This window comes from Mytilus galloprovincialis, chromosome 11, assembly GCF_965363235.1.
Source record: "Mytilus galloprovincialis chromosome 11, xbMytGall1.hap1.1, whole genome shotgun sequence".
Taxonomy (NCBI): domain Eukaryota; kingdom Metazoa; phylum Mollusca; class Bivalvia; order Mytilida; family Mytilidae; genus Mytilus; species Mytilus galloprovincialis.
Window position 1 is genome coordinate 48,361,587 of NC_134848.1, and position 27,655 is coordinate 48,389,241.

A 27,655-nucleotide genomic window follows, 5' to 3' on the forward strand; every position below is an offset into this window, starting at 1 on the left:
TAATTATAGGCCGCCATATGGCCTTTAACAATGAGAAAAACACATACAATATAGACAGCTAATAAAACCAAATTGTGAAACAACTAACGTCCTGATCTATAAAACTTTACAGGAAACAGATATGACAGACAAAGAACAAAGACAAATACCAAATCAAAGACTCCGAACTTGGGACGGGAACACAAATGTGGCGATGTTAAACATCTCTGTTATCACAACACTCCCCTAACCTGCTACAGTATTGTGACTGCAAAACATAAGAACAAACTGTAAAAAGCAGTTGCAAATTGTTAAACTCAATTGATCAGTACTACGAAACACAAACACAAAACAAACATGACCACAATAAACACAAAGTACCGATAAAAGATTACTCGCAGTTTCTGAAGGCCAGGGTTGAGTTCAATATCGTAGCAGCTCCGTGGCTGCTATCAATATCTATGTAGCAGCTAGTCTATAGCTACACGTTCAATAGTCAAAATCTACGTAGCACTACGTAGCTGATACGATATTGAACTCAGCCCAGTTCAATGACAAACAGTATATTGACAGATTAATGTATGCCGGTATCGAGTAAAATGCAAAGGCAACATGTTTGTCTGATACACCTCTAAAGTAATGCTCAAAATCAAAAGTTTTGGATACCAAATACATAAAAAGAGGGCATCACATGGTGATTCTTGTATTCTTGTATTGTTCATTTCTCAATGTTAATGTGTTCTCCATCTAAATGTTAGTGTGTTCTCAATGTCAATGTGTCCATTAATCTTGACTCGTTACTTTTTTGCCTTTTTTCTATTGTTTGCTTGTTTCTCAAGCTAATGCATATGTTGTAAATCTCGTGCAGATCCTTACAAAAAGTATGAGATCATAGTATGGCATTATAGAACAATGAAATAAACTAACAAACAAACAAACCAACAAGCAAAAACAAACAAACCAACCAAGTCATGACAATTTTGCTTGAGGGACCCAATAAAATAAACTGAGAAACTCAAAAAGTACATTTACAAAATTTGTTTTTATCATTCTAGAATCAAAGAACTGAATGCTGGGCGGATGTTTTGTTACAGTAGTAATAAACTCAAAACTTTCTATCGTCTTGCAAAGATTCGCAATTGATGATGTTCAGAGCAACCCCATGTAGAGCTCTACTATGTTACCAACTGACAATTTATGGACAAGATATCGTTAGAACATTCACCCAAGTGTTGGAACGCTATTCTTAAGTCTATCGTGACAAGATATCGTTAGAACATTCACCCAAGTGTTGAGACACTATTCTTAAGTCTATCGTGACAAGATATCCTTAGAACATTCACCCAAGTGTTGAGATGATAATCGTAAGTCTATCGTTAGAACATATTTTTTAAAACGACATTTTGTTTCATTTTGCAGGGAGATTATAATGTGAACAAAATTTTATAAAACTGTAAATAGTGCAATATTTTAATGTTGATAAATATACTGCAAAAAATACGTTTTTTTTTCTCAATTCATGACTATTTGATAAATATGAGTTATTTCTGAATAAAAAATGCATAACTTTTTAGGATATTTATAAAATACAGAAATTACAAATTACAAATTATTTAACAAAAAATAATTTGTGTTTATCTTCTAAAACAAAAAAAAGTTATGGCTATCTTTCGAAAGGGAAAATACTGCCACAAATCCGAATTTTGAGCAAATACACAAAATTTCGACCTTTTTAACCCAAAAAGCAGCACATGAAGGTATATTTTTTATTACATATTTGATTTAATCAGGCAAAAAAATAGCCTATATGGAAATGTTCATCAAACTGTAAAAATGGATCAAAACTGTATCGTATGCCCTTAAGTCTATCGTTCGAACATTCACCCAAGTGTTAAGACGCGGATCTTAAGTCTATCGTGATTCATAATTAAATGTTGCTATCCTTTACTTCAAGCGCCATCATCTGATTTTAAATAGGACGGGAAAAAAAGAAGAAAGGAGTATGTCCAGTAAGACCCCTTTTTGGCCCCTAACTATAGCAGTTTTACAAAATTGTTAAAATGTAAACTTTCAGTTATTTATTGGACATTCTACATAAATATGGGCTGTTTTCGACAATACAGTGCACATAAATCGAGTACTAGCATCATTAAGTCATGCTAAATTGCTGAAATCTTCACAATTTAAAAATTTTAGTTAAATTTTGGACGGTTTCCGTTTTAAATAAAAGTAGCTGCATTTGTGTTCAATATTGAAATGTAAGCTGTAATTGATTATTATACATAACATATAAACGTTGAGGGTGAACACGGATGCGATCAGTTTTATTTTTGACAAAAACCATCTGAAAAGTGACATTGTTTGGCATATTTGATAGATTTTTCATATTTAAGCTTTAATCGGAGCGTTTTTAATGATTAAAACAGATAAAGTCTTTCACAAAAACTAATTGAATCAACTGAAATAGACGCTTAAGTGTTTAAAAAGTGCCCAGAATCTTTTGTAAAATAAACCTGAAATTTTGGGCCAAAATCGGCCCTTACCGGACTTACTCCTTTGTCAAATTGCTGATACATGCAATTTATACGAAAACTGCAAAATGAATATAATTATGTATAGTCAGGCAAACATCAACCCTAATCAAGAAGATCTCAAACGTCCCTACAAGTCTGTTTACCTCCGCCGGTTTTTTGTGCATGTCCCAATTCAGGATCCTATGGTCTTTGTAATTATATATACAAGTCTTTTAGTTTTTTTAATTTTAGTTCGTTTTTATGTTTTGGAGTTTGGTTTGACGTCCACTTTCACTGGATAAGTTACTGTCTACCTTTTTTGTAGGGGTCGCGTTCTCTTTAACACATTCTCCATTTCCATTCTAAATTTGAGTTTAAACTTAAAGGCGTTGACATAAATAGTGCTAAAAGGGTTAAGGTCTCAATGGCATCTTTAATCTGAGCAGCTGTGATTGTTTTTCTTTCAAAAATGCTTTCTACAATTTAAAAAAAAATGTAAAGTATTTTTTTTTATCAAATCCATACACCATCCCCAAGAAATGTCGATGTTTTAGATATGTTTTGAACAACTATGGATATCGATCTTAATTTCTTTTTATGAAAAAATCGTTATGAAGATCTCAAACGTGCCTACAAATGAGTGTACAGATAATCATCTTGGAAAGGGTTAATAACAATCTGAAAACAGCACATAATATAACTAGCTAAGGCAAAATCACAACCAAACACAAAGAAAGAAACAGAATGAATAAAGTCTTGCATGGCAAACATTTGGTATACAAATCATTCTAAGAAATATTGGTCTTAAAAAGGACACAGGTCACTATGAATGTTCTATTTCGAAAGAGGAAGTAGAAATGGGCAAATACTTATGACAAATTTCCATTTTATTTAATTCACAGCAGGGCTATTTTCTAAAAATTTCTATTTAAATTTACACTTTTAAAATTCTTTGTCTTAACTCTTAGTTTCAAACAGTGATAAAGCTTACATTTAAAAATATCACACACTGGTGTTAATATATCTATTACCAGAAAGGCTAATGCAGATGATGGTACCAAGAAGCCACAACATTCTTACTTAACTAAGAAGTGTTAAATGTGATGTCGATGACAGTTCTTCCATGTACTTTTATATATTTGTAAAAGCCGACATTTTCTAATATATTGTTGACTCTGTAATTGGATGTAAGGATACTGATATCAAATACATACTAGGAACTTGCACATTTTATTACTTATTAATTCTATTTTAGATGTGACACGTCTTCTGATTAGCTGAAAGTGTTTCGTCTATCAGTTTATTGACATAATTTTGTGACGTTACCAACGTTTTTTTTTCAAAATTCATTCCTTACAAATGGAATTAAGAATGGAATTATAAGTAATGACTATAATATGTCTTCGGTTGATTCGAAATAACCGAAACAATGTGGTGCACTGCATACTGATATCACAAACACATATTAGGAACTTGCACTTTTTATTACTAATAAAACATATTCATTTACAATATAGTTCATTTAAGGTCAATAGTCGGCTTTTTTGCCATAAAATGGATCGTTGTAGTGCAGTGAGTGTCCTCCAGTAGATCCTCCGAGAGATGCAGCATGTGCGTGTGCTGCGGCAGCTGCATGTGCGTGTGATCCTCCGGCGTGACTTACTGAATGTGCGTGTGCTGCGGCAGCTGCGTGTGCGTGTGATCCTCCGGCGTGACTTACTGAATGTGCGTGTGCTGCGGCATGTGCGTGAGCGGATCCTCCTCCAAGTCCGCCTGCTGATGATGCATGGGCATGTGCATGGGCATGAGCACTGGCACTACCGCCTGCACCTCCTGCTCCTGCATTTGCTCCTGCTCCTGCACTTGCACCGGCTCCTGGAAATAAAAATAAATATTGAAGACTTTTGTGTATACACTTGTATTCTTTATTGGTGAATTGAAGGACCACTAATAAAGAAACTCGTCAAAATTATTAGTCATTAATAGCTTTTCCTGTATTTGATAAACATTTAACAACATATAATATTTAGATATGAGAAGATGTGGTTTGAGTGCCAATGATACAACTCTCCATCAACGCCACAATTTATAAAAATATTAATCTTTATGTATAATGTAATTTTTCACAGTATTTAAAAAACATCTGTAAAAAAGTGATTTCTGAAGCTGAAACATTTGGTTGAAAATGAAGTACGAATCTAAGCAACATTTTCTAACAAATTGAAATTAATAATATTTGATAATTACCTCCAAATCCTAATCCTCCGACTCCTCCGAGTCCACCGACTCCACCGCCGAGTCCTCCGACTCCACCAGCTCCTCCTGCTCCACCACCGAGACCACCAAGTCCACCTGCTCCACCACCGAGTCCTCCAAATCCACCTCCGAGTCCACCAGCTCCTCCGGCTCCACCTCCGAGTCCACCGGCTCCACCAGCACCACCACCGGCACCTCCGGCTCCGCCTTCTCCTGCACCGACTCCAGCTGGTCCACCTGGGCCGTTCAAGCTCAGGAATGTATCAAGATCTCCAATGAATTCTCGTACAAGCTATAAAAAATAGAAAAATGATATTTATTATAGATGTCGAATACTTTTTAATGCGTAATTCTAACATGCGTTATAGAATAATTGAAATAGTTTACCAATACATAAAAGCAAAACATATTATGTATATCATTAAGAGTGATAAAGATCATCTATAGTTTGAAAGGTTAATAAAGGCATAAAAAAGTGAACCTGATACATCGAAGAAAGTTGAAAAATGTAGATCTATTGAATAATATTTGTTACTTGAGTTTACTGTGGATTCATTATTTTCTTGGAATACCAATTTTCATACATTTGTTTATTTTTTAGGTTAGGGTCAGTTATGAAATTAGATATTTAACAAAAAACTCAAATTATGAAGGCTTGTTGGAAAATTTTGATAATTTTTACTTATTCAACGAAAATTGGTACCTGCGAAAATTAATGAATGAACTAGTTAGGTAAAAGACCTACCTGCATGTTTACTTCATTGCTGTTTGGTCCAGTTATATCAGCTGCAAAATAAAATGACAACTCCTTAATGAAGCTAGGCGCGGGCTTACAATGTCATACGTATATGTCACACTTCAGCTTAGAACGCAAAGCACACGCAATCGATCAGCTTAAACCGGCAAATAGGCACGCGCAACTAGGCGAATTTGCAATACCTATGTAACGTAACTTCACAATTTTGTGCCATTTTCAAAAATGCATGCTAAATGCAGTTAAGCGCCAGCGCATGCGTATCAAATGAACCACTGACAGACAATATATTTGTTTGATACTACAGAGCTAGTATGATGCTAGGACGTTTGCAAGAGCCCAGATAACGTAACCTAAATGCATTCCAATAGTAAAACAGGTATAATAAAACCTGAAGTAATATAAAATAAGGAATTGTGGCATGACTACCAACGACACATCAAATACAAATAGTGGAAAACGCTCTTGAAAACTTAAATCTCCAATTCCTCTGTATCTATTTTTCATGTACATGTAGTTCCTGCACTATTATAGGAAGAGTTTAAGTCTTGAGTGGTCATTTAGTCATTGCAATGATTCAAATATCATGACATCAAAATTGTCTTTTTCTTTATAGTATAGGGTTTTGTTTTGGCAGACGATTCAGTACTGTTCAAACGTTTAGTTTCATGAAACCACTACAAACCCCTACAAAACAGAGAACAAATGACAAGAAAGAATGTTTACAACTATAGGCCACTTAAAGTTTCCAAGACCAAAATAAGACTAAATCAACTTATGCAAGTCCATATCGCGTTCTCAAAGAAATAATTTATTTTTGAATACAATTTTGATATGCTGTGTTCCCCAACACAGAAGTAGAACAAGTTTTCTGTAAGATGGGGACAATATGTTACTATTCAGTTAGTTTTACATGAGGATTTGAATGGAGATAGTTCAGTTGTTTATTCTCTTAATTGCTACGTCATTTCTACTATTGTTTATATGTTTTCCCATGATGCTCTTTTTTAAGGAGACATCTCAAGGTAACGCACACAATGGCGGCAACCGTACTAACTACAATAGGAGTGCATCATAGATAAAACAATGTCCGTCAAATATATTAAAAGCAGTTTTGGATAATTTTGGTAATGATTTGAACAAAACTAGCATATGGTAATGATCTGCGCATTCGCAATTGTATCAATTTGAGCATATGAAGAGCATGTTATCGAATTAAGCATAATGAGCGTATGATTCTGCTAAATGATCATATTGTTAAAAAAAAATGTATGCAGCGCTATGAGATGAAAAAATATCCTATTGCATATGTATAGGAATGACTGATTGTACTGATCACGTGATGGATATAATGATTATAAAGTCAACTTATTAAATACAAAATCAACTTTCAAAATTACATATTATAGTTTGAAAATGAATCGATGAAATGTTTTATTTTTTTGAAAAAAAAAAAAAATGTAGTTGTATATATCAATTACAGCTCCAATAATTTTTTAAATTATTATGTTTCTAAACAAAGGGTCACATTGATAGAATAGTTATAAACATTTGATATAAAGCGTTTGCTGAAAAATTCAACTGATCTATTGAAGAATAGAATAATCCCAGCTTGAGAAAGGGACATTAAAAGTTTCATATCATAATTTTATTGAACTGCAATACACGTATTCATAAATATCATTTAAGTTTACATTTTAAAATTGTCGTTTGGATGTCATTTACAGAACATTTCACTTACAAAAACTTTAAATGACCTTTGCTCTTAAATAACTCATTGCATTGGTGCTCCTTGGTGGAACAGCAGAATCCATAAATTTTAATTGGCGGAATCAAACCTGGTCTTCAGCAAACGCTCCTTTACAATAAATATTTGCACATAAATGGTACCTACCGAAGTCTCCAAATCGAGCACCATTATCATCAACAATAATATGAATGGTTCCTGTAAAAAAATACAAAAGAATATGTTTAACGCATGATACCAAAAAAACTTTAATTTAGAAATACTATAATTAAGTAATTATAGTTTTGATGTTTTTTCTATACCTATATGCATGTGATATATGACATGGAGTTACAAAATATACGCAAATCGTCAATCAACTAAAAATGTGTATTCAACCTGTTAATGGGGCTAAGCATACTATAAAACATGTGTCTGCTGGATAAAAAACATAAACACTGAAAGTACGACTGACTTGATTGCACCGATTAAGAAAGTGTTATCAGAAGAACCAAAACAATTGTTCGTTTTATGTCAAGCAAGATTAAGTAAGCTTCTATTATTAAATCCAATAATGTTAATATTCATGTATTTGTAAGGGGGTTGATATATGTAACTTTATATCTAGAATTTAATTTCACCCCTATGGTGCATTGATGTAGTGCCAGATGAACAGTCTCGTTTTGATGTCACAATATGCTCGTTTATTGTTAGTGTTAATCGTTGGTATATTTTACGAGACCAAACACGTAGATCGATCTATGATTTGAAGCTGAATGCTACATACTGAATAGTAGATTTTTTTTTATTTTCTTTTCGACGTTAAGGCATTATGTGTATTTGCTGAACATTTAAAACAAATTCAATGACGTATCATATAACCTTTACTGACCTCCAACTCCTGCGACGCCGGATCCTCCTTGTTCACCATCAGGTCCTAAAATCACAAGGAATAATTGTGAAGACAAAAGGAGTAACCAAATGAAATCAAATAGGATCAAATTGTAAATACAAAAGGAGTACCGAATTTAAATAAACAAAATTGTAAAAACAAAATGTATTCAATGTAACGACAAAAGGAGTAACGAATTAAAATCAATCAGAAGGTAATTATAAAGACAATATCGAACTCGAAGGTTATTCTAGAAGAGTCATTTAATATGAACTGACAAATCTCAACGTTTATCAACCTAACAAACGAATAGTAATGAAGGCAACAGTAGTATACCGCTGTTCAAAACTCACGGTCCTATTCATAACTTTAAGCCTATCTACAACAGGTAAATAGTAAATACCTTGGTTTCCTCGTAGACCTTGTGGTCCTGTTGGTCCTCTTGGTCCATTTCTGCCTGGTCTGCCTGGTCTGCCTGCATTTCCGGGTTTACCTTAAATTTTAAAGTTACAACGATATAAATAATAACATTTTATATTTCCGTTTAACACAAGTCATTTATGTGACATATTTTTCTGTAACCCATTGTTGAAATACATTGGAATATTTTCATTGAACAGTCGAAATCCGTTTGCCTCAGTTGATTCTTTGTAATGTAATCTCTGAAGTTATTACAATATATTTTTTTTAAAGTTGAATTATAAAATGTGTTTGTAATACGTTAGATCGAATAATCTGTCGTTCAATAACTTCTTTTTTGTTGTTGGTGCTTTTGTGACATAATCTGTCGTTCAAAAGCTTTCTTTTTTTTATTGGTGCTTTTGTGACACAAAAAAAAAAGAAGCTTTTGATCGACAGATTACTTAATCTAGTAATACGTAAGAAGTGGATTTTTCATATCAGAATGTTTAATACCTCATTTAATATTTTGTTTGCACTGCATCACGTAACAAGGAAAGTTGTGAAACAAAAAATGAAACGAAACAATATTCATGTTATTTACCATTTCAGAATCTACTGCATCTAAAAACGTACACAAATACTTTAGAATCATGAGAATAGACTAAACACATTACAAACAATGTGAATTCAACCTCCAACCTTTACTATGACTTTAATTTCACTTTTGGCTAAGACCAATGAAATAACCCATATTCCTTTGGATTTTGTAACGATGAATTACTGCATAATGAGTAAATAAAGACAACAGAAGTATACCGCTGTTCAAAACTCGTAAATCTATGGACAAAAAACAAAATCGTGATAACAAACTAAAACTGAGGGAAACGCATTTAATATAAGAGGAGAACAACGACGCAACATTAAAATGTAACATCCGATGAGAATAACCAATATAACATCAAAACCAAATACATGAATTTGGAATAGAATAGTACCGTGACACGTCTTATAGTAATGTGAATTCACACTCAAATATAGGAGAAAACAAACGACACAAAGTAAAAATGTTACACACACAGAAACGAACTATGATATAACAATGGCCATTTTCCTGACTTGGTACAGGACATATTTAAAGAAAAAAATTGCGGGTTGAACCTGGTTTTGTGGTATGCCAAACCTCGCACTTTAACGGCATTGTTAAATATAACATTAAAATGACAACATAATAATATGGGACTTCAATACAAATAAATAGGAGAACGTATTAGGCAAAGAAAGACATGAATAATATAGATAACAAAAGGCATCAAGTATAAATTCAATACGTCAAAAACGCGCCTCGTCCACACAAGACTTACCAGTGACGCCCAGAATTAAAAGTTCGAAAGTAAAAAAAAGGTACAAAGTTGTACAGCTCTGAGGATCAAAAGTTGAAAAAGGTTGTGCCAAATACGGCTAGGGTTTTCTGCTAGTGATAACATCCTTATCATTTAGAACAATTATGCTATTGCAAACAGTTAATTTTATCAAATGAATATAAAAGATTTACATGATAAAACTGACGTCTTAACTAATTACAGAAAACAAAACCCGAATACATAATACATTGAAGACCAACACAGAAAAAAGACACTCCCGACTTGGTCCAGGCCTCAACATAAAATGACGTCACATACGAAGTAGTAAAAAGGCACAAAAAAGTAATTATATAGACTGTACCTCTGTTTCCTCGGAATCCTGTTGGTCCTTTGACACCACCAACACCAGTTGCTCCTCTATTTCCTGGTGCTCCAAGATCTCCTTGTTTGCCTTCTTCTCCTGGTTGTCCGGGTTCTCCGGCAGGTCCTTTTTGGCCCAGTCTACCTTTTGGTCCAGCTTCTCCTAATTAAAGAAAATCACTTTGATAAGCAATATTACTCCATATATCTCTGAGATTTGTTTTAATTCTTAAAGATAACAATACTATGTCATAGTAAATCTTATGCTTTTATATACCAAAGAATTTAAGTGTTTTTAAAGTAAGGATCCAGTTTAAAAATAAGAGGTTATTAAAAATAATTACCTGCTGGTCCCTCTTTGCCGACTGGTCCAAGTTCTCCTTCTGGTCCTTGAATTCCTTTGGCGCCTGGAACTCCTGCAGCTCCTGTAAGATTTAAAAGAAAACAAATCACAAATTGGTTCTCCGGTCTATATAAATGTCCATATTACATATATCAAGACCCGCTTGATTTAACGAAATTGACGATTATATTTCGTATGTAACACCATAAACCTGAACATGAATTTCATGAGACTTTAAAAAAAAAACTATGATAAGAATGAAATGACACAAAAAAAAAAAAGAAAACTAACAAGCAATGTCTTTCTATCGAAAATATTTATCATACATCATGAACAAGAAACATAATGACAAAAGAAAGCAGTAGAACAACAAATGAAAACAAGTAAATATTACCTGCTTCACCAGCGGGTCCAACTTCTCCGAGGTCTCCTTGTTCACCAGCTGGTCCTTGTGGGCCGTGTGGTCCTGGTGCACCGGGTCCGCCAGATTCTCCTGGAGCACCTTTGTCTCCGACTGGTCCTTCTGGTCCTGCAATACACAACATATACAAATTGTTAGCAAATACAAAATTTCTTTCTGTATTGTAAATAATACAACTCAAATATTTTTTTATTTCGTTCTTGTCAATCTAATGTCTCAGTTAACATAGGCATTCATTAAAGGAACTTAAAAAGTTATCTTCTGTTAACAGTAAGAATTGTTAAGTAAAGATAACAAATAAAATTAGTAAATAATTTAACCTTGTGGACCAGCATTTCCTCGTGGTCCGGCTTGTCCTGGTAAACCATCACCTCCCTTTGCTCCTGGTTCGCCCTCGACTCCTGGTTCTCCATCTTCTCCTGGAGATCCCTTTGCACCTTGTGGTCCGGTTGGTCCTTAAAGAAAAACATAGGTGTAAATAAACCCAGTACAAAAGTAAACAAACAAAGAGACAACGTTTCAAATTTTGTCAAGTTGAGGGTCGTATTTTTGTGCATAAAACAAAACTCGCAATACAAATTACTAGCCGTCGATCTTGTTTTAAATGTAATCAACCCAAATGTCGAAGATGTTGAATGAATGAACTTGAAAATGTTTTTGCAAGTTGTTATTCTCAATAAAATTGTTAACCAATCATATGTCACGATTGTTGTTACTGGCGCCATATCAACTATCCTGGTAAGACGTAATAAAACAAGTATTGGTAGTTAGTCGATGCAATAAATAATTTACAACCTATGACACTGTTTCAAACCATTAAACAATCAAACGCTGAAAGTTTACAGTTTACATAACAGTAAAGAATACAACATAATTGAAAGTTGTGTTTGCACTGATACATGTATGATTTCCGTATTAAACGCAGATTTATTTGTAGTTAATCTTTTACCTTTTGGTCCTGGTCCACCTGCTGGTCCTTCTGGTCCTTCTGGTCCAACATCGCCTGGTGCTCCTTTGGGTCCTGTGGGTCCTTTTCCTCCAGCTGGTCCCATTGGGCCTAAAAAAAGCAAATGTTAGTTCTAAATTGGAATAAAAAGTATTAATTGTTGTAATAAATGTTAAATGTAATGATTTTTCGTCTAAAGGTTTAAAAAGATGAATGAATAAATGACGTCGTTTTCAATTCAAAAATGTGCAACACATTAAAATCATTGAAAAAGTCTCTTTACTTGATTAAAAAATATATTATTTGTTTGAATCCACATTATTTAGACACATTTGTATATATTTATATGTTATTTTTTTTCTCAAACAATTGTTTATGACTAACATATATCATTTCATTATTCATTGGTAATATAGTTTTGAACTGGCTTTGTTTTGTAAGAAGTAACCGTTCATAAATAATGTTCTGCGTTACCTGTTCAAAAATAGGAAATGAAAAGATGTGTAATAAATTAAATTTTACCTCTAACTCCTGCTGGTCCATCGGCACCGGGTTTACCAGGTGCTCCTTGGGGTCCATCTGGTCCTTTTGGTCCTGGAAGTCCTGTAATACAACGTTGTTGAAAAATTTACATCATTGTATAAAGATTTTAATATTGAGGTAACAGTAATTAATCAATGTTCAAAATTGATCATGAAGATACACATCAAGATAACAAGCATAAACTGAGATTAATGCACGAACTCTTTAAGGTGGTACCTTACACTACAGGGAGATAACTCTCTAAAGTCAGCTAAACGTTTTAATTACGTTGTGTTGTAAAGGGAATGTTAAGCTTCTCAATGAACAAAATTGGTGTTAGTCAAACTGCTATATAACCAGTGTAACTTTTCTGACAAAACGGTTGGTTCAAAATTTTTGAAATTTTTATATTTTTGTTAGAGGGTCAAAGTAAATACATTGTCCAAATTTTATGAAAATTAAACGAGCCAAATTAATTTTAGTGAAAGTGTTGGGTACCACCTTAATGCACGAACTCTTTAAAAGGAGCAATGGAAAAGTTTGTTAATAACATAGATTAAAGTATCATTTCATAGATTTATCGTATCTATTGAAGACAAGATTTCAAAGTCTTTATTTTAAAATATATACCCATTACAATTGTAAATGTTATTCAGAATATTTTTTTTATTAAGAACAAAAACCCAAAACAAAATTTTATTTGTATAGCTTATAAGTCATTTGTAAATGTAACAATAAATGCATATAGTAATTCAATTTACCTTTGCATCCTGGTCTGCCTTGAATACCTCGTGGTCCAGCTGATCCTTGTGCACCTAAACGTTACATTTTGACAATTTAAGAAATGATTTGAACACTTTTTATTTTATAGGCACAATACAAAACATTTAATATAATGAAAAAATATTTTATACATTTATTACTTACAGGACCTGTGAACTTGATTATTTTGTAAAACAGATTTGTCCTTTATCTACGATAATTTGCATTTGGACACATAATGTTTTCCCAGTACATACCAAACTCATGAAGTTTATCACATTGCTAAGTTTATAAACTAGACGTTAATTTCGTCTGCAATAGACTTATAATTTAAAGGCAAATTTGAAGAGTATTGAAGTCTCGCAATTGCGAGGTTTTGTTTAAAAAACCAAGGTAGGATAATATATTCCTGAGGTTACGTGTGAGCATTGTTTCACTTTAAATTATTAGTTTTACCTCGTTCTCCTGGTCCTCCGATGTTTCCGACACTTCCGGCTTGTCCAGTTGGTCCTAAAAACAAATTATGAAAAATCCTTTAAAGCTTACCTTGATAAATTAACAATATTAGAATTTTGATAGATATATGTTTACCTTAACCGGCACTACACACATTAGGCTATTCAGGTAATCGTCCCTTATTTTTGATCGTTGTCTAGATTGTGATAATAAGTAAAAAGAAATGAGTGGGTGTGGATTTAATAGTTGTTTGTAAATCTGTTTTTTTAAGTTGACAATAAGTCTTGACGTTATAAAATTTAAAAAAAATTCTATCGATAATCATTTCATCATCACGTGATGTTTAGCGATTGTAATAATATATTGCTCTCAACAAAAATATTTTTATAAACTTTTGACAAGCATCAACTGCAACAGTATTTAATAATACACATATATCGACATTTAAATGGTTAATGCCAATTCTGTTTTGTTTTAAATTATAAATATGTTTTCTTTAATTTAGTGAACTTGACTTGCTTATTAAATAAAGTAAACTATGTATTACCTGGTGCTCCTGGGGCACCTGGATTTCCTGGGGCTCCAGGTTGTCCAGCACTTCCTTGTTGTCCAGGAGATCCGGGTTGGCCTGAAAGATAATGAATTAGTAATGCATCTGTCTTGTAAAACATTTTCGTTTGGTTTTAGGGAATGACCAATCACTTACATTCAAGCAAAATGATTTTTTGTTACAGAATTTATTTTTTATACTATATTGTTTCTAATAAGAGTAATAAATAAAAAAGATACGAATCACGTCATTGAACTAGGAAATATCGTAATTCATGAAACAGATAAAAGTATATTGAATAAATTGAACTTGAAAGATAAACAACTTGAAATGTGAAATCAATATTTTATATTATACACAATCAGCCAATGCATTTTAGTTATTATGTATTTTATCAAATAACAAAACATATCCATTTTCCTGAAAGTGTGATTATTTTATCGGTATGTCACGTGGTAACGTCACATGGCACCTGCAGGATTGGAAAATTAAACAATTAATTCAACTTACCGACACCTCCTTGTGCTCCTTGATGTCCTACAATATCAAAATTAAACTTTAAAATAGATCACATCACATTCATCTTATTATTTCCGTTTCAGAATCTACTCAATTATGTTTTATTGTATTGTACCAAAATCAAAATGAAAGTTTCGGTATGCTATTGGTTGAATTTTAGTTGTTGTTGACGTTCCGAACTAATCACAACCTTTTGGTTAATGACTAAAATTGTATTATAAATTATATAAAATATGTATAGAATTTTATATGTATATTTCCATTCTCGTTGTCAGTTTGTTTTAGATTATGAGTTTGACTGTCCCTTTGGTATCTTTCGTCCCTCTTTTATAGAGGTTTAATACTAAAGAGTGTGATACAGGAAGAACGTATTGAACAGGGAATTATCATTATATTCATAAAACCACTTCCTATAATATCCCTTAGACACAGATTTGTATATTACGACTGTATTATAAACATACCTGCAGCTCCTGATGGTCCTCTTGCTCCTGGTGCTCCAGCTTGGCCAGGTGCTCCTTGAAGGGAGAAATAAATATAAATAATATTTTATTCACAAAGAACTATAAGCTTGGTTTTATCAGCCTCTTATTCATTAAAAGTTTGAGAGATATATTATCCCTTAGCTAAATTGATTTATCGCTGAAACTTTTTAAAAACTATTTACATAAAAAGACAAAAATCATCTTGTTGGTATATATTCTTACTTATCATATAGTTAGACTAAATAACATATGATTTTTACCGTATGATAATAGCATTAAATTAAAGTATTTTCCATATTTTCCGAATTGGTGCTTAGCGGGCTGATATGAAAAGTTTATCACATGCTTCGATTGTTATCACATGCCTTTCCGTAACGTTATCACATGGCATTCCGGTGATACTCGGCAAATTCCGGAAAATACACCTCAATGCTACGTTTTCAGTGAAAAACATTACAAAGTAGTGTACAAAACAATTATTTGAATAGTGGAAAATATATTGTGTAAAATGATTAAATTAAATCAAAAAAAAAAAAAAAAATAAATAAATGCAGTTTTTAAGTTTTTCTGAAACATAATTTAGAAAGTTACTTTAAAAAAGTTGACTGTTCCAAACAATGTTCATTATGTATGTTGTTGAATTATTTTTTGTCGATTCGTCAATATTTAAATGTTTTTTTTTTCTCAGTTGAGGCATATGATAGAAAGATTTCATATTGAATGTATCAAATTTTGGGTCCAACGTCCGTGAACTTTTTACTCTTTCAACTTCTTTTCGGGAACCATGTAGAAGGATCAATATATGAAACTGTTATTTTTCTCTACTGTTGAAGCATATGATAAAAAGATCATAACATGTCATTTTTCATACCGCATGTATTATCAGCCCTCGGTCAATATCAGCCCTCGAGCCATGCGGCTCTTGGGCTGATATTGAACCTAGGGCTGATAATACATGCGATATGAAAAATGCCATGTAATAATCTGATAATATTTTACACAGCTCTTTAAATACGTGTTGAAATATTTTAGAAATTCAATTAAAGTAAATTTTTAATGTATTGCATCAATGCCCCTTATTTCCTCATAGAAAGAAGTTTTTACCCGGAAATTAATAAAAAAAAACTCGTTCCGTTACATACCTGGTTGACCTGGTGCTCCTGCGTTTCCGGGTTGTCCTGGGTTTCCATTAGCTCCTTGTTCACCTACAAAGCAACAATATTAATCCATTTAAAATATCAGAAACAAAAAATGTCATGGTTATGGGAATATATAAATCATTAAAGCCATAATATTTCTTCTGAATAAAAAACAGAATTATTCATCCTACTGTTTAAAGCCTTTTCTTACAGTAGATCATATATATCGTTACTTCAGTTATTAACTTTGTTTCATGTTTATATCAAATATGTAAGTTTATCAACAACGTGAATAGAAAAATAAAGTTCTAAGTGTTTTATTATTACTTCAAATCATGCTAAGAATTTTCTCTGCACAATGAAACTTTAATACAACACCAATAGAATTTAATTATCATGAAATTTTTAATATGCTAAGAAGATATTAGCATTTAAAAAGATACACTGCTTTTACTTTCTCCTGTCCTGAGCTCAAAGTTAACCTTTCTATTTGAAAGTTTATTTCTGTCTCAAAGATTTATCTTATTTAAGGAGGTAGACCTAGGTTAAGGGAAATTACTCTTAAAATCATCAGTACGTTTGTGTAAACCATTTTCAAAAATATAGTCTAAGCTTCTAGGTTACATAGATTATTTTCAATCTGTTTCAGGTAAATGCTTGAAAAACATTGATGAAACTTGACTTAAACAAGCACATAACTGATTTAAAGAGTTATCTCCCTGAACCAAGGTCTACCACCTTAAATCTTGATGGTACACTGGTTTCCTTATACGAACTGATTGCTTTTTTTTATAAAGTGTCTTTACATATTTTTGGAATTATACTCATTTAACACAAACATATTAGATAATTACAGAAATATCGTACCTGGTGCTCCTGGAGCTCCTCGGGAACCTTGTGGTCCTTGTGGTGAGTGTCCGGGGGGTCCTGGTGGTCCTTAAATTGAAATTGAATTGTTAAAAAAAGTCTACGGTGTCTAGCAAATTATAAAAAAAATATATATATATATATATTTCAAACTGAAATGTGACATAATATAGTTAACTTTGTACGTTATCGAAAGCATTTATTTACACCTGTTTGCAAGAAATTTGCAGTGGTATTCTGTTTAATGTACTGTCTTAAAACAACGTCAAATAATACACCTACTATCTGTTGTTATAAATCGATTTTGTTTGCGTGTTTGCGTGTTTTCAAAGAATCAATTCTAACTGATGCAATTGAGATTGAAATTGACGTTATCCAAGCAAAATTAGCGGTACAAATAATGAAAAAAAAACTTACCACCATGTCCTTGGTCACCGGGTGGTCCAGCTGGTCCTGAAAAAGTACAAAAAAAAATACCATCAAATATTAATTAATTATTAATATGCGAAAATTATTAAATGATATTGATTGTATGACAAATAAGTTTCTATAAATATTGACATTATTAAAATATTCTCTTATCCAGCGAAACTCTGCAGTCCATAATTGATAAATACAATTACTTTTTGTTGCAGAAGTTAGGCCTCAAACACATGATATTCAAAGATCGGAAAACAACTAGGTATTCTTTAAATTGAAAAAAGCATATGAAAAGGAAAAATTGACGTATCAACTGTAATCTTTAATGATGTAATATAGCATGTCGTGTGACGATTATAAAAAAATCTGCATGTAACATCTACTTGTAACTCCAAAATAAAAAGTTACAATACAAATTGTAGTGTAGTCTTAAACGGTCATTTTGACTTAACATCTTATCAAAATTCTGAAAATTTAAAGTAATGTTTACCTCTTGGGCCTTGTGGTCCGGGTGCACCTGGTAAGGGGAATCCTCCTCCGCCAGCTAAAACAACACAACATAACTGTTAATAATATTCTTATACATATCAGTCAAATGAAAAAATGAAGACTTCCATATTACTTGTATGAAAACCATGAAATTGTTTGAAAACATAAAAGGAATTATATAACTTATATTACAATTATGCGTTATTACCGTTCTGGTCTCGTGTAAGTTACACGACGGGTGCCAGATGTGAAGCAGGATCTGCCTATCCTTCCGGAGCACCTGAGATCACCCCTAGTTTTTGGTAGGGTTCTTGTTGTTTATTCTTTAGTTTTCTATGTTGTTTCATGTGTACTACTGTTTGTCTGTTTGTCTTTTTCATTTTTAGCCATGGCGTTGTCAGTTTATTATAGATTTACGAGTTTAACTGTCCCTTTTGTATCTTTCGTCCCTCTTTTACATATTTGAATGAACGAATGTATATCTGGGATGGCATTGCTATTGAAAATGTACATACTTGCAAATGCTCCTGCACTAGCGCTTGCACCAGCGCCTCCTGGTCCAGCAGCTGCATCTGTACAAATGAAAGAGCAAAACAATGATGGATACTGGTATGATATAAAATACAGAAATCAATAATAAATACCATTTAGGCTGCTTTGTTTCTGTAGTGTAGATATAGTGTGCCATATTGTATAGGATCACATTCGGGTTGTTTTATTTCTCAGAGAAAATACATTAAGAAGGTCTCAGCAAATTGCCCATATGACTCTGTATGAATATTTTCATGCGTTTAATTTTTAAATCTCAATTGCACCAAAATCATTGGTTATGTTGTTAATTTTATAATAGTACATACTAGTTACATTCTCAGGAAACAATATAACCAAAAGAAATAACGCCTTTATATAGGAATAGTTTCTGTTAAAGTTTAATCATAACCCATATACTAAATTCATTGTTCATGTCTTAAATAATGAGTTGACAAGATATCAGTAGTCCTATGTGATACGTTTTTGTATTTCGCACAGTACATGTAATGAAAAACATTTGTGTATAACTGTTAGTATGACATTTACGTACTTCCGTTGCCGAATGCACCTGCACTACCAGGGCCACCGCCGCCGCCCAAAAGTCCTCCTGTAATAAACAGTTTTGATAAATCACAATACATACATAACAGTTGCATTAACAGTAATTTGTCAACGTTTTACGACAAACCTATATATTGATGTATCAATAGTGTTCTGTACATTTTTACGATAATGTATCAATAATGCTTGCTAAACATTATAATAATTTGTACATTATATGTAGTAAACTGTATAACGATGTGTCAATAATGTACAATAATCTTTATAATGATCTCTCCATATTGTTCAACATAACTTTATAATGATGTGTCAAAAATGTACAGTCAATTTTATAATGGGGTATCGATAATGTACAGTAAACGTTAAACAATGTAAGGTCCACATGTCGAAAGGTGAATCTATATTGTATGGTAAAAAAGGTAATATTATCTACCAGGTCCGACTCCACCTCCTCCGACTCCACCTCCTCCGACTCCACCTCCTCCGAGTCCGCCAAGTCCACCTCCAAGTCCGCCAAGGCCTCCAGCGCCTCCGCCGAGACCGCCGAGACCTCCAAAACCACCACCGCCGCCTGTTGTAAGTGTACAAAATATCATTTAAAAACATTCTTCTCAGAATTTAAAGTGAGTTTTGTCTTATGAAATTGAGTTAATCATTTATTCTAGGTAAAACATCTTCACATGCAAGAAGAACATTTTTGATGAAACATGCTGAAGGTTTTGTGTTGCATAGACTTCAGTTTGATGTTAAGTTTGTTAAAAACTTCTAACTATCTGTTAGTCGTTTTCGTATGAGTCATCGTATTGTCTCTTGTTTATTTTGGTCGACTTTTGGAATAACCCTTTTGTCTATTTTGTATTATTTCAGCCAACGCACTGCCAAAACCACTGACAATTGAGTAGACATAGGCACGTGCTGTTGCACTTTCTTTTCAGCCTAATAGGAAGATAAATAATATGTAAGAGTACGAGGCAACACTAGATTATCGTTTTAAAATTTCACAAAACTTAAAAATGACAACAGTGTTTATGTTAAGTTGATTCTTCTTCTCAATAAGCATTTTAAACATATTCCGTTTACTTAATCTTTAACACCATTGTCTAATATCTAAACATTCTATTAATAGTATAAACATACCTAGAGCACTTGCGGCTGCTGCGGCACGGGCGGCTGCAGATGCACCTCCACCACCACCTACAAATATAATATTTCAATTATCATTTTGACAATGTCAAACTTTTGGCCATTAAAACTATAAAGACTGTATAAAAATTGTGCCATTCTTCTAATGATGTCCTAACGTTACCAATAAAAGTATAATGTTTTAAACATATTTATAATAGGGCAAACAATTTATAATAAAAATTATAAAGATAATACGGAGATTGAACTGTTCTTTTGACAATTTCATAAGTAACCAATAAAAACATAATGTTTAAAACATATTTATAATAGGGAAAACAATTTACTTTTTAAATAGTAAAGATTTTACTGTTATTGTTATAATTAAGGATTTTAAAATGCTACTAAAACAAATAATTTGATAAAAATACAATGGAAAATTTTAATCGTCTACAAGGTAAAATGTTCTATCTTAATGGAAAATTTCGAAAATTTGACCTATTTGGTCAAATGAATATTTCTTTTGTTTATATTGTTGTTAATCATTCTAATATACATACCAAGAGCACGTGCAGCGGCTGCAGCTCGGGCTGCTGCTGAGGCACTTCCTCCACCACCACCTTTAAATAAAATAATTCAAATATCATATTAACAATGTCAAACATTTAGTTTCATTAAAATTAAAAAGATTGTATTAAGATTAAAATTTTATTCTAACAATTTAAAGTTGTTACCATTCACAATATGATGTTTCAAGGATAATTCTAAAACCACTGACAATTGAGTAGACATAGGCACGTGCTGTTGTACTTGCTTTTCAGCCTTATAGAAATATAAATATTATGTAAGAGTAAGAGGCAACACTAGATTATCGTTTTAAAATTTCACAAAAGTTAAAAATGACAACAGTGTTTATGTTAAGTTGATTCTTCTTCTCAATAAGCATTTTAAACATAATTCTTTAACTTAATCTTTAATTTGAATTGTCTGCAAAGGTAACATGTTCTATCTTGATGGAAAATTTCGAAAATTGGACCTATTTGGTCAAACGAATATTTCTTTTGTTTATATGTTGTTAATCATTCTAATCAACATACCTAGAGCACGTGCAGCAGCTGCAGCTCGGGCTGCTGCTGAGGCACTTCCTCCTCCACCGCCACCTTTAAATAAAATAATTCAAATATCATATTAACAATGTCAAACATTTAGTTTCATTAAAATTAAAAAGATTGTATAAAGATTAAAACATTATTCTAACAATTTAAAGTTGTTACCATTCACAATATGATGTTTCAAGGATAATTCGAATAGAGTAACAATTTTACCATTTACATTATAAAGATTAAAACATTGTTCTGACGATTTCAATTTTTTTTTTATTACAACCAATATAATGATATCAAAAAGTAAAATTACAAAAATACTGAACTCCGAGGAAAATTCAACCGGAAGTCCCTTATCACATGGCAAAATCAAATGACAGCAACACATAAAAAACGAATGGACAACAACTGTCATATTGCTGACTTGGTACAGGCATTTCAAATGTAGAAAATAGTGAATAGAACCTGGTTTTATAGCGCTAAATCTCTCACTTGTACGACAGTCTCATCAAATTCCGTTATACTTACAACAATGCGTGAACAAAAGAATAAAATAGTCAAAATATGGATACAGCAGTCATCCCTGTGTTACAATCTTTAAACAAACAGTTTTACAAAAAAGTATCTATCAATTTAAAATCACATTTATTGCTTAGCGTGTCTGAGTCAGAAAATTTATACGTCAAAAAGGAAGAAATTTTGTTGTGAAATGTTCAACATACCTAGAGCATTTGCAACTGCTGCTGCATGGGCTGCTGCTGAAGCACTTCCTCCATGACCACCTAAAAATAATATTATTCGAATATCATTCTACCAGTGTCAATCATTGTTCCATAAATATTATAAAGACTGTATAACGATTAAAATAATATTCTTACAATTTTGAAATGTAACAAAATATTATGATTGAAATATCAGTTTAAACAAAAGCAAACACTTAACTCTAAAAATAACAAACATTGAACAATACACAAAATATTATGATTTCAATATCAGTCTAAAAAAAACATACACTTTACAATAAAAATAACAAAGATTGAACAATCGTTCTAACAATTTCAAAATGTTACCACACACACGATAATGATTCAAATATCCTGCTTAAAGGCAAACACTTTATCTTTAAATATATAAAGATTGAACTATTATCTATTAAATTCAAAATTTAACCATTAAAATATAGATTTGAAATATAATGATTTGCAACGTATTTTTCCAGTTCTTGTTGATGAAATGTTTCACGTAATACGTATTTTTAATAGGCAATGATACTACAGAATTAAAGATATACAGGTTTTACTGTAATAGGGTTTAAAAACTTTTTATCGGTAAATGTTAGCTTTATATCAAAAAAGAAACCTGCATAAACCGATCAACTGTTTAAACCGGCCACAAGTATATACAAGATTTAGTATAAAAGAATTCCAAAACTTTTAATTGTTAAATTAAAGATTTTTATAAGGTTACTTTGAAAAAAAGATCCATGTTGTTTCATACAGATCCAAGTCACCTACGTGTATATTATAAAGAATCGACTCATTTTGTATAAGAGTCATAATGATAGAATTAAACCACGTAAAATAATCTTTGATATTGAGTATATATTTTGCATGCTTAGAGTAAATTATATAGTTTAGACAAGTATATGATTTAAGTACAACATTGCAGTGTAAGACTTCATGCATTTACTGCGAAACCAAAATAAGCTGTTATGTATTGGCAGTATTTTACTTTTTTTCGTTCTGAATAAGCATACATATCACAGAAAGCACAGACGCAATTGATGCATTGTTATCATAAATAAATTATCAAATAAAACCAAAAGGTAATATTATATATGAATATATATGATTATAGAGGGCACATCCCATACATTTGAGACTAATATAGCCAAAAGATCAACGATACATTAATGTAGCACCTTAGCGAGGATAGCAGTGCCGCGCCTGTTTGCAAATATAGCTAAGCAGCAACGCTTTATGATAAGCTAGTGAAATACATAATTTGTAAAGCGTTTAAAAAATGGCGATCAAGAGGACTTCTAAATGCTTTCACGACAGAGTGATCCTCATTACCTCCGTGTCCACCTCCATGACCTCCTCCGTGGCCGTTAAAGAAATCTGTAAGCAAGAGGGATCGTGTCGAATTATTTTGGAAATAAAAAATAGTTTACCAGTTGATTTGCCTAAAACCTGAACCATAGCTTTTAAGAAGTGCATGTCGAAAAAAGATTAGTGTCGGATATGGGCAGAATTTGTATTCTGGCAAAAGGACCAGCCAACAAGTTTGTCGGAAACGTTTATGGAGCGGGTCACTTTCATTACATTTGGATTACAAAGATAAACGTGTTATAAAAGACACCCAAGTAAATGTTGACAAAAATTAGATATATTTTGTAAGACCAAATATTCGGAATCTATGTCTCATTTTTATAGCTGTTAAGATTATAGGATACAATTTAAAGGGCAAGAAGATTTGGGATTTTATCTCGCAGCTTGTTAAAGGTCAAGGTCATCTAAATCACTTAACAAACTGTCAAATACAAAAATCTCTCCTTCATCTTATTGTAACATGAAACTACAAATAGTGCATGCACAAGCGCATGTACTATCATTTGTGTGTTTTCATGGCAATGAATAGTGCGCACAAACTTTTACTTTATTTACAGCGCTCGCAAAATGACAATGTTACGAATAAACAAGTAGTCGCTTAAGAAACTTAATTGAAGTACATAATGCGTAGTTTCGTATGTTTTTCTAGTCATAAACATTATATTGTTATTTTAAAGAAGTTACTTTCGTGTTGGATAAGACTTCAAGATACATGTTTAATAATATAAAATTAAACAACTTTTGTTGTTGAACAGAAACATTGAAAAACAATCTTTTGTATAAAAAGCTGAATTCTTTGCGGACAATACTAGTATGGAAGATTACATATGTTAATACGAAAGAAATTTCTTCGTAAACAACAAATAGAAATGCTAGTGAACTTTAGAGCATGTCTTTCATATGTAAAATTAAAATCCGATTTGCATTAGATGATATTTGTCCCTCTCATGACTCTTATTATTTTTCCTTTTTGTTGCTATAGATTTTTTTATAATAACATGTAAATAAATTTATAGTTCCTTAAGAATTCTATGTAAAAGAGGTGTAGAATCAATCACAACTTAAGCTTATAAGGTGTTATGATGTCTCAAGTGTTTTGCGCTAATGCAACGTTATTAAAATATCATCATATTTGCTGCAATTTGCATAATATGAATTAATATACTACGTGTTCATGCGTCATAGACGATATACAGATATATGTAATAAATATATGCTGATATATTAATGTATAGTTCGATACATATGTGTTTTTTTAAATTTCTATACCTCCTCCAGAAATAAATTCTACGCCAGGAAATGTTTCTGTAGCTGAGTAATAATATAAAACAATTTTTAAAATTCAATATTTGTTACGTCATAATTGTATTTCTTACATCATTATTGTTTTCAATTATATTCAGGATAAGATTAAATATTATTGCAATGCAATAACCAAAACATTATGCATCACGAATATCTACAAATTTTAGCAAGCCAATTTTCAAAAGCTTTTAAAATAGCGTTTTGTAAAAACCTAATATTTAGCAGTAAAACCAATTAAAGTGGTACATAACACCTACATTTAAATTAATTTGGCTCGCTTAATTTTCATAAAATTTTGACAAGGTATTTACTCTGACCCTTTGACAAAAATATAAAAAAAATCAAAATATTTGAACCAACCAATTTATTAGAAAAAGTACAGTGGTTATATAGCAGTTTGCCAAACACTTATTTTGATCATTGAGAAGCTTAATATTCCCTTAACAATACAACGTAATTAAAACGTTGTGCTGATTTTACAGAGTTATTTCCCTGTAGTGTTAGGTACCACCTTAAAAGATAATTCAACAAAAATGTATCAAAGCCCAGCTTCTAAAACAATATTATGTATTAACATACCTCTACCACCACCGTATCCTAAAATAGATAAATGTAAACATATAAACTTATTTTCCTACTGTGTTTTTTACTTCAAGTACGAAAACTTGTTTTTTTTTCTCTTAGAAAAATAACAGTCTGATTGAAAAAAATAAAAATGTGATCACTCAAATAATTCAATTCCATTTAGTTAATTTTTTGATAAATGAATTAAGTTTAAACACTGTTGCATTAAACAAATATTGTAAACATGTATATTCTATAAGCTGTAATGCTTCTGAATAACGTATTATTATTATTAAACACCAGTCATTTGACTACTAAATCAAATTTATTGGTTGATTGTTGGATGTTAAACATTCAGTGTCATATATTTGATGCACATGTTATATAAATATAAAAGATAACTTACCGGGTTTGCCATATCCTGTTCAAAAAGAAAACAAAAAGATATTTAAGTTACTTAATATTTATCTAATTAGGTATGATATGCAGAGTTTTCTCAATTTATAATCAGTTATTAACTGTTGTTTTTATTCGAATACTAATACATTATTTTTCTAACAAAGTTATAAAACACTGTCTAGTTTGCCATGGCGTTGTCAGTTTGTTTTAGATTTATGAGTTTGACTGTCCCCTTGGTATCTTTCGTCCCTATTTTGCTGTTTTTAATTCTTATTATAGCTTTATCCCTTAGGATAGCTCAATTTAAAACAATGTTATGAAATCAGGGTCGAAAAAAAGAAAAAAAGTTGTATTTCCTATTATTAAAACATCTGAGAATATCATAGCCTTTCTTTTGTATAAAATAAAAATAAAAACAGATTGCGGTTCATTTTGGAGAACCCAAATACCAAAATTTAGCCTTTCAAACTTCTAATTTGATACAAATCCGAAATATTAGAATTTGTCTGAAGACATAACATTGAATCGGATTTTATGAAGATTTTCATTGATTTGAATGGTAACATTCACTACGTAAATACTCTTATCCACAGGCATACCATCTGAAATATTTAAAGAACTTAATATTCTACGTGCAGGAAAAACGATGGTTCTGATTATGCTAAAAAAAAAAAGAAAAAAACAAATCTAAATAACGAACCTTTGTGTTTTCATATTAAAATTTTGATGAAATGTTTGTTTTAAAATTTGTAGATGTCTTTCAAAAGAGCCTGATTGTATCTTTCCACCCCTTGCATAAGTAAATGAAAAACTAGATAGAATAAATAAAGAATAACCTCGTTTTGATTGTTTTTGTATCTGTTTTTATTTATTATATTACAACTATAATTAGAAACTATCACATGAATTTATTCGAACTATATTCAAACAACAGTAATAATGAAAAAAAAAACAAAAAAAAAAACAATTTGAAGGGATAATCGAAATTCAATATTTGACCACGTGGACAAATTCATATTAGCATAAAGGCGTGTCAGCTTCCAGATGTTAAATACACGATTATCTAAATTACAATTTAAGGAAGATTAAATGTTGAAAGTTAAACCAACTGTAAATGATTAGTAAAATAAACGAGAATTTAAATGGATATGTTGAAATGTGAAACACTTATTTTTATAGACTGGAAAACATTACATTACATTAAAAAAAAAATGAAACAAATAAACAATTAATTACTCACAGTTGTCAAGATGAAATGTTTGTGAAAGGTTACATTTATTTTTACAATATTTGAATTGATTTAGATTTCCAAACAAGTTTAGTCTATGTGTTCACTTTATATATTGTTCATATGACTTGCTATATACTTGCCAAAATATCTTTTTTAAACAAATATGAAGTAATCGTTTAGTACATTTAAAAAAGTGAAGTATAAGAAACAAATCAATCATTTTTAAAGTCAAATTTACTCTATTTATTCAAGCGGAAAATTAATTATTAATTAGTAATAATCGATTAGATAATTGAATTAATCCGGATTAATATAACTGGACAATTCAGTGAAACACTTATCGTCTATGGCTGATATGACAATGTACAATTCCCGTCTTACCTTACATCATAGAATATGACAAAATCTGAAATCCGAAAATAACGTGATCTTACCGATGCTCCCGGCTAGTCCTGTGCGGGCAATAGCCGCTATTAGGAACACAGTCAGGAAATTATGGACCATTGTTCTGGTGTTCTTGTACGTATAATATTTTACAACTATCGCTTTTATACTTCGGTATGGTC

The 27,655-nt window shown here is 31.6% G+C and overlaps 1 protein-coding gene across 1 annotated transcript; it reads right to left on the bottom strand.

Moving 5' to 3' along the window:
- Positions 1 to 3,957: 3,957 nt before the first annotated feature.
- LOC143052300 (uncharacterized) lies at positions 3,958 to 27,606 on the bottom strand. Its single transcript, XM_076225315.1, has 32 exons — positions 27,524 to 27,606; positions 25,866 to 25,880; positions 25,475 to 25,492; positions 23,555 to 23,599; positions 22,202 to 22,261; positions 21,474 to 21,536; positions 20,937 to 20,996; positions 20,392 to 20,448; positions 19,688 to 19,825; positions 19,244 to 19,300; positions 18,678 to 18,734; positions 18,164 to 18,217; positions 17,671 to 17,706; positions 17,254 to 17,322; positions 16,390 to 16,452; positions 15,227 to 15,280; positions 14,754 to 14,780; positions 14,241 to 14,321; positions 13,694 to 13,747; positions 13,237 to 13,290; positions 12,476 to 12,556; positions 11,957 to 12,064; positions 11,328 to 11,462; positions 10,981 to 11,115; positions 10,588 to 10,668; positions 10,245 to 10,406; positions 8,524 to 8,613; positions 8,121 to 8,165; positions 7,397 to 7,447; positions 5,494 to 5,534; positions 4,740 to 5,040; positions 3,958 to 4,367 (listed from the first exon to the last, which is right to left on the bottom strand). Exons 1-32 carry the CDS (start codon positions 27,591 to 27,593, stop codon positions 4,021 to 4,023), a joined length of 2,709 nt encoding a protein of 902 aa, XP_076081430.1. The 5' UTR covers positions 27,594 to 27,606; the 3' UTR covers positions 3,958 to 4,020.
- Positions 27,607 to 27,655: the final 49 nt, after the last annotated feature.

Excerpts from the sequence above, each read along its gene's own strand:
- LOC143052300 (XM_076225315.1), bottom strand. The coding sequence starts at position 27,593 with ATGGTCCATAATTTCCTGACTGTGTTCCTAATAGCGGCTATTGCCCGC. Across the intron at positions 19,301-19,687 it reads AGGAGGTGGAGTCGGACCTG|GAGGACTTTTGGGCGGCGGC; the intron begins GTAGATAATATT and ends TGTTTATTACAG. Across the intron at positions 4,368-4,739 it reads CGGAGGATTAGGATTTGGAG|GAGCCGGTGCAAGTGCAGGA; the intron begins GTAATTATCAAA and ends TTTTATTTCCAG.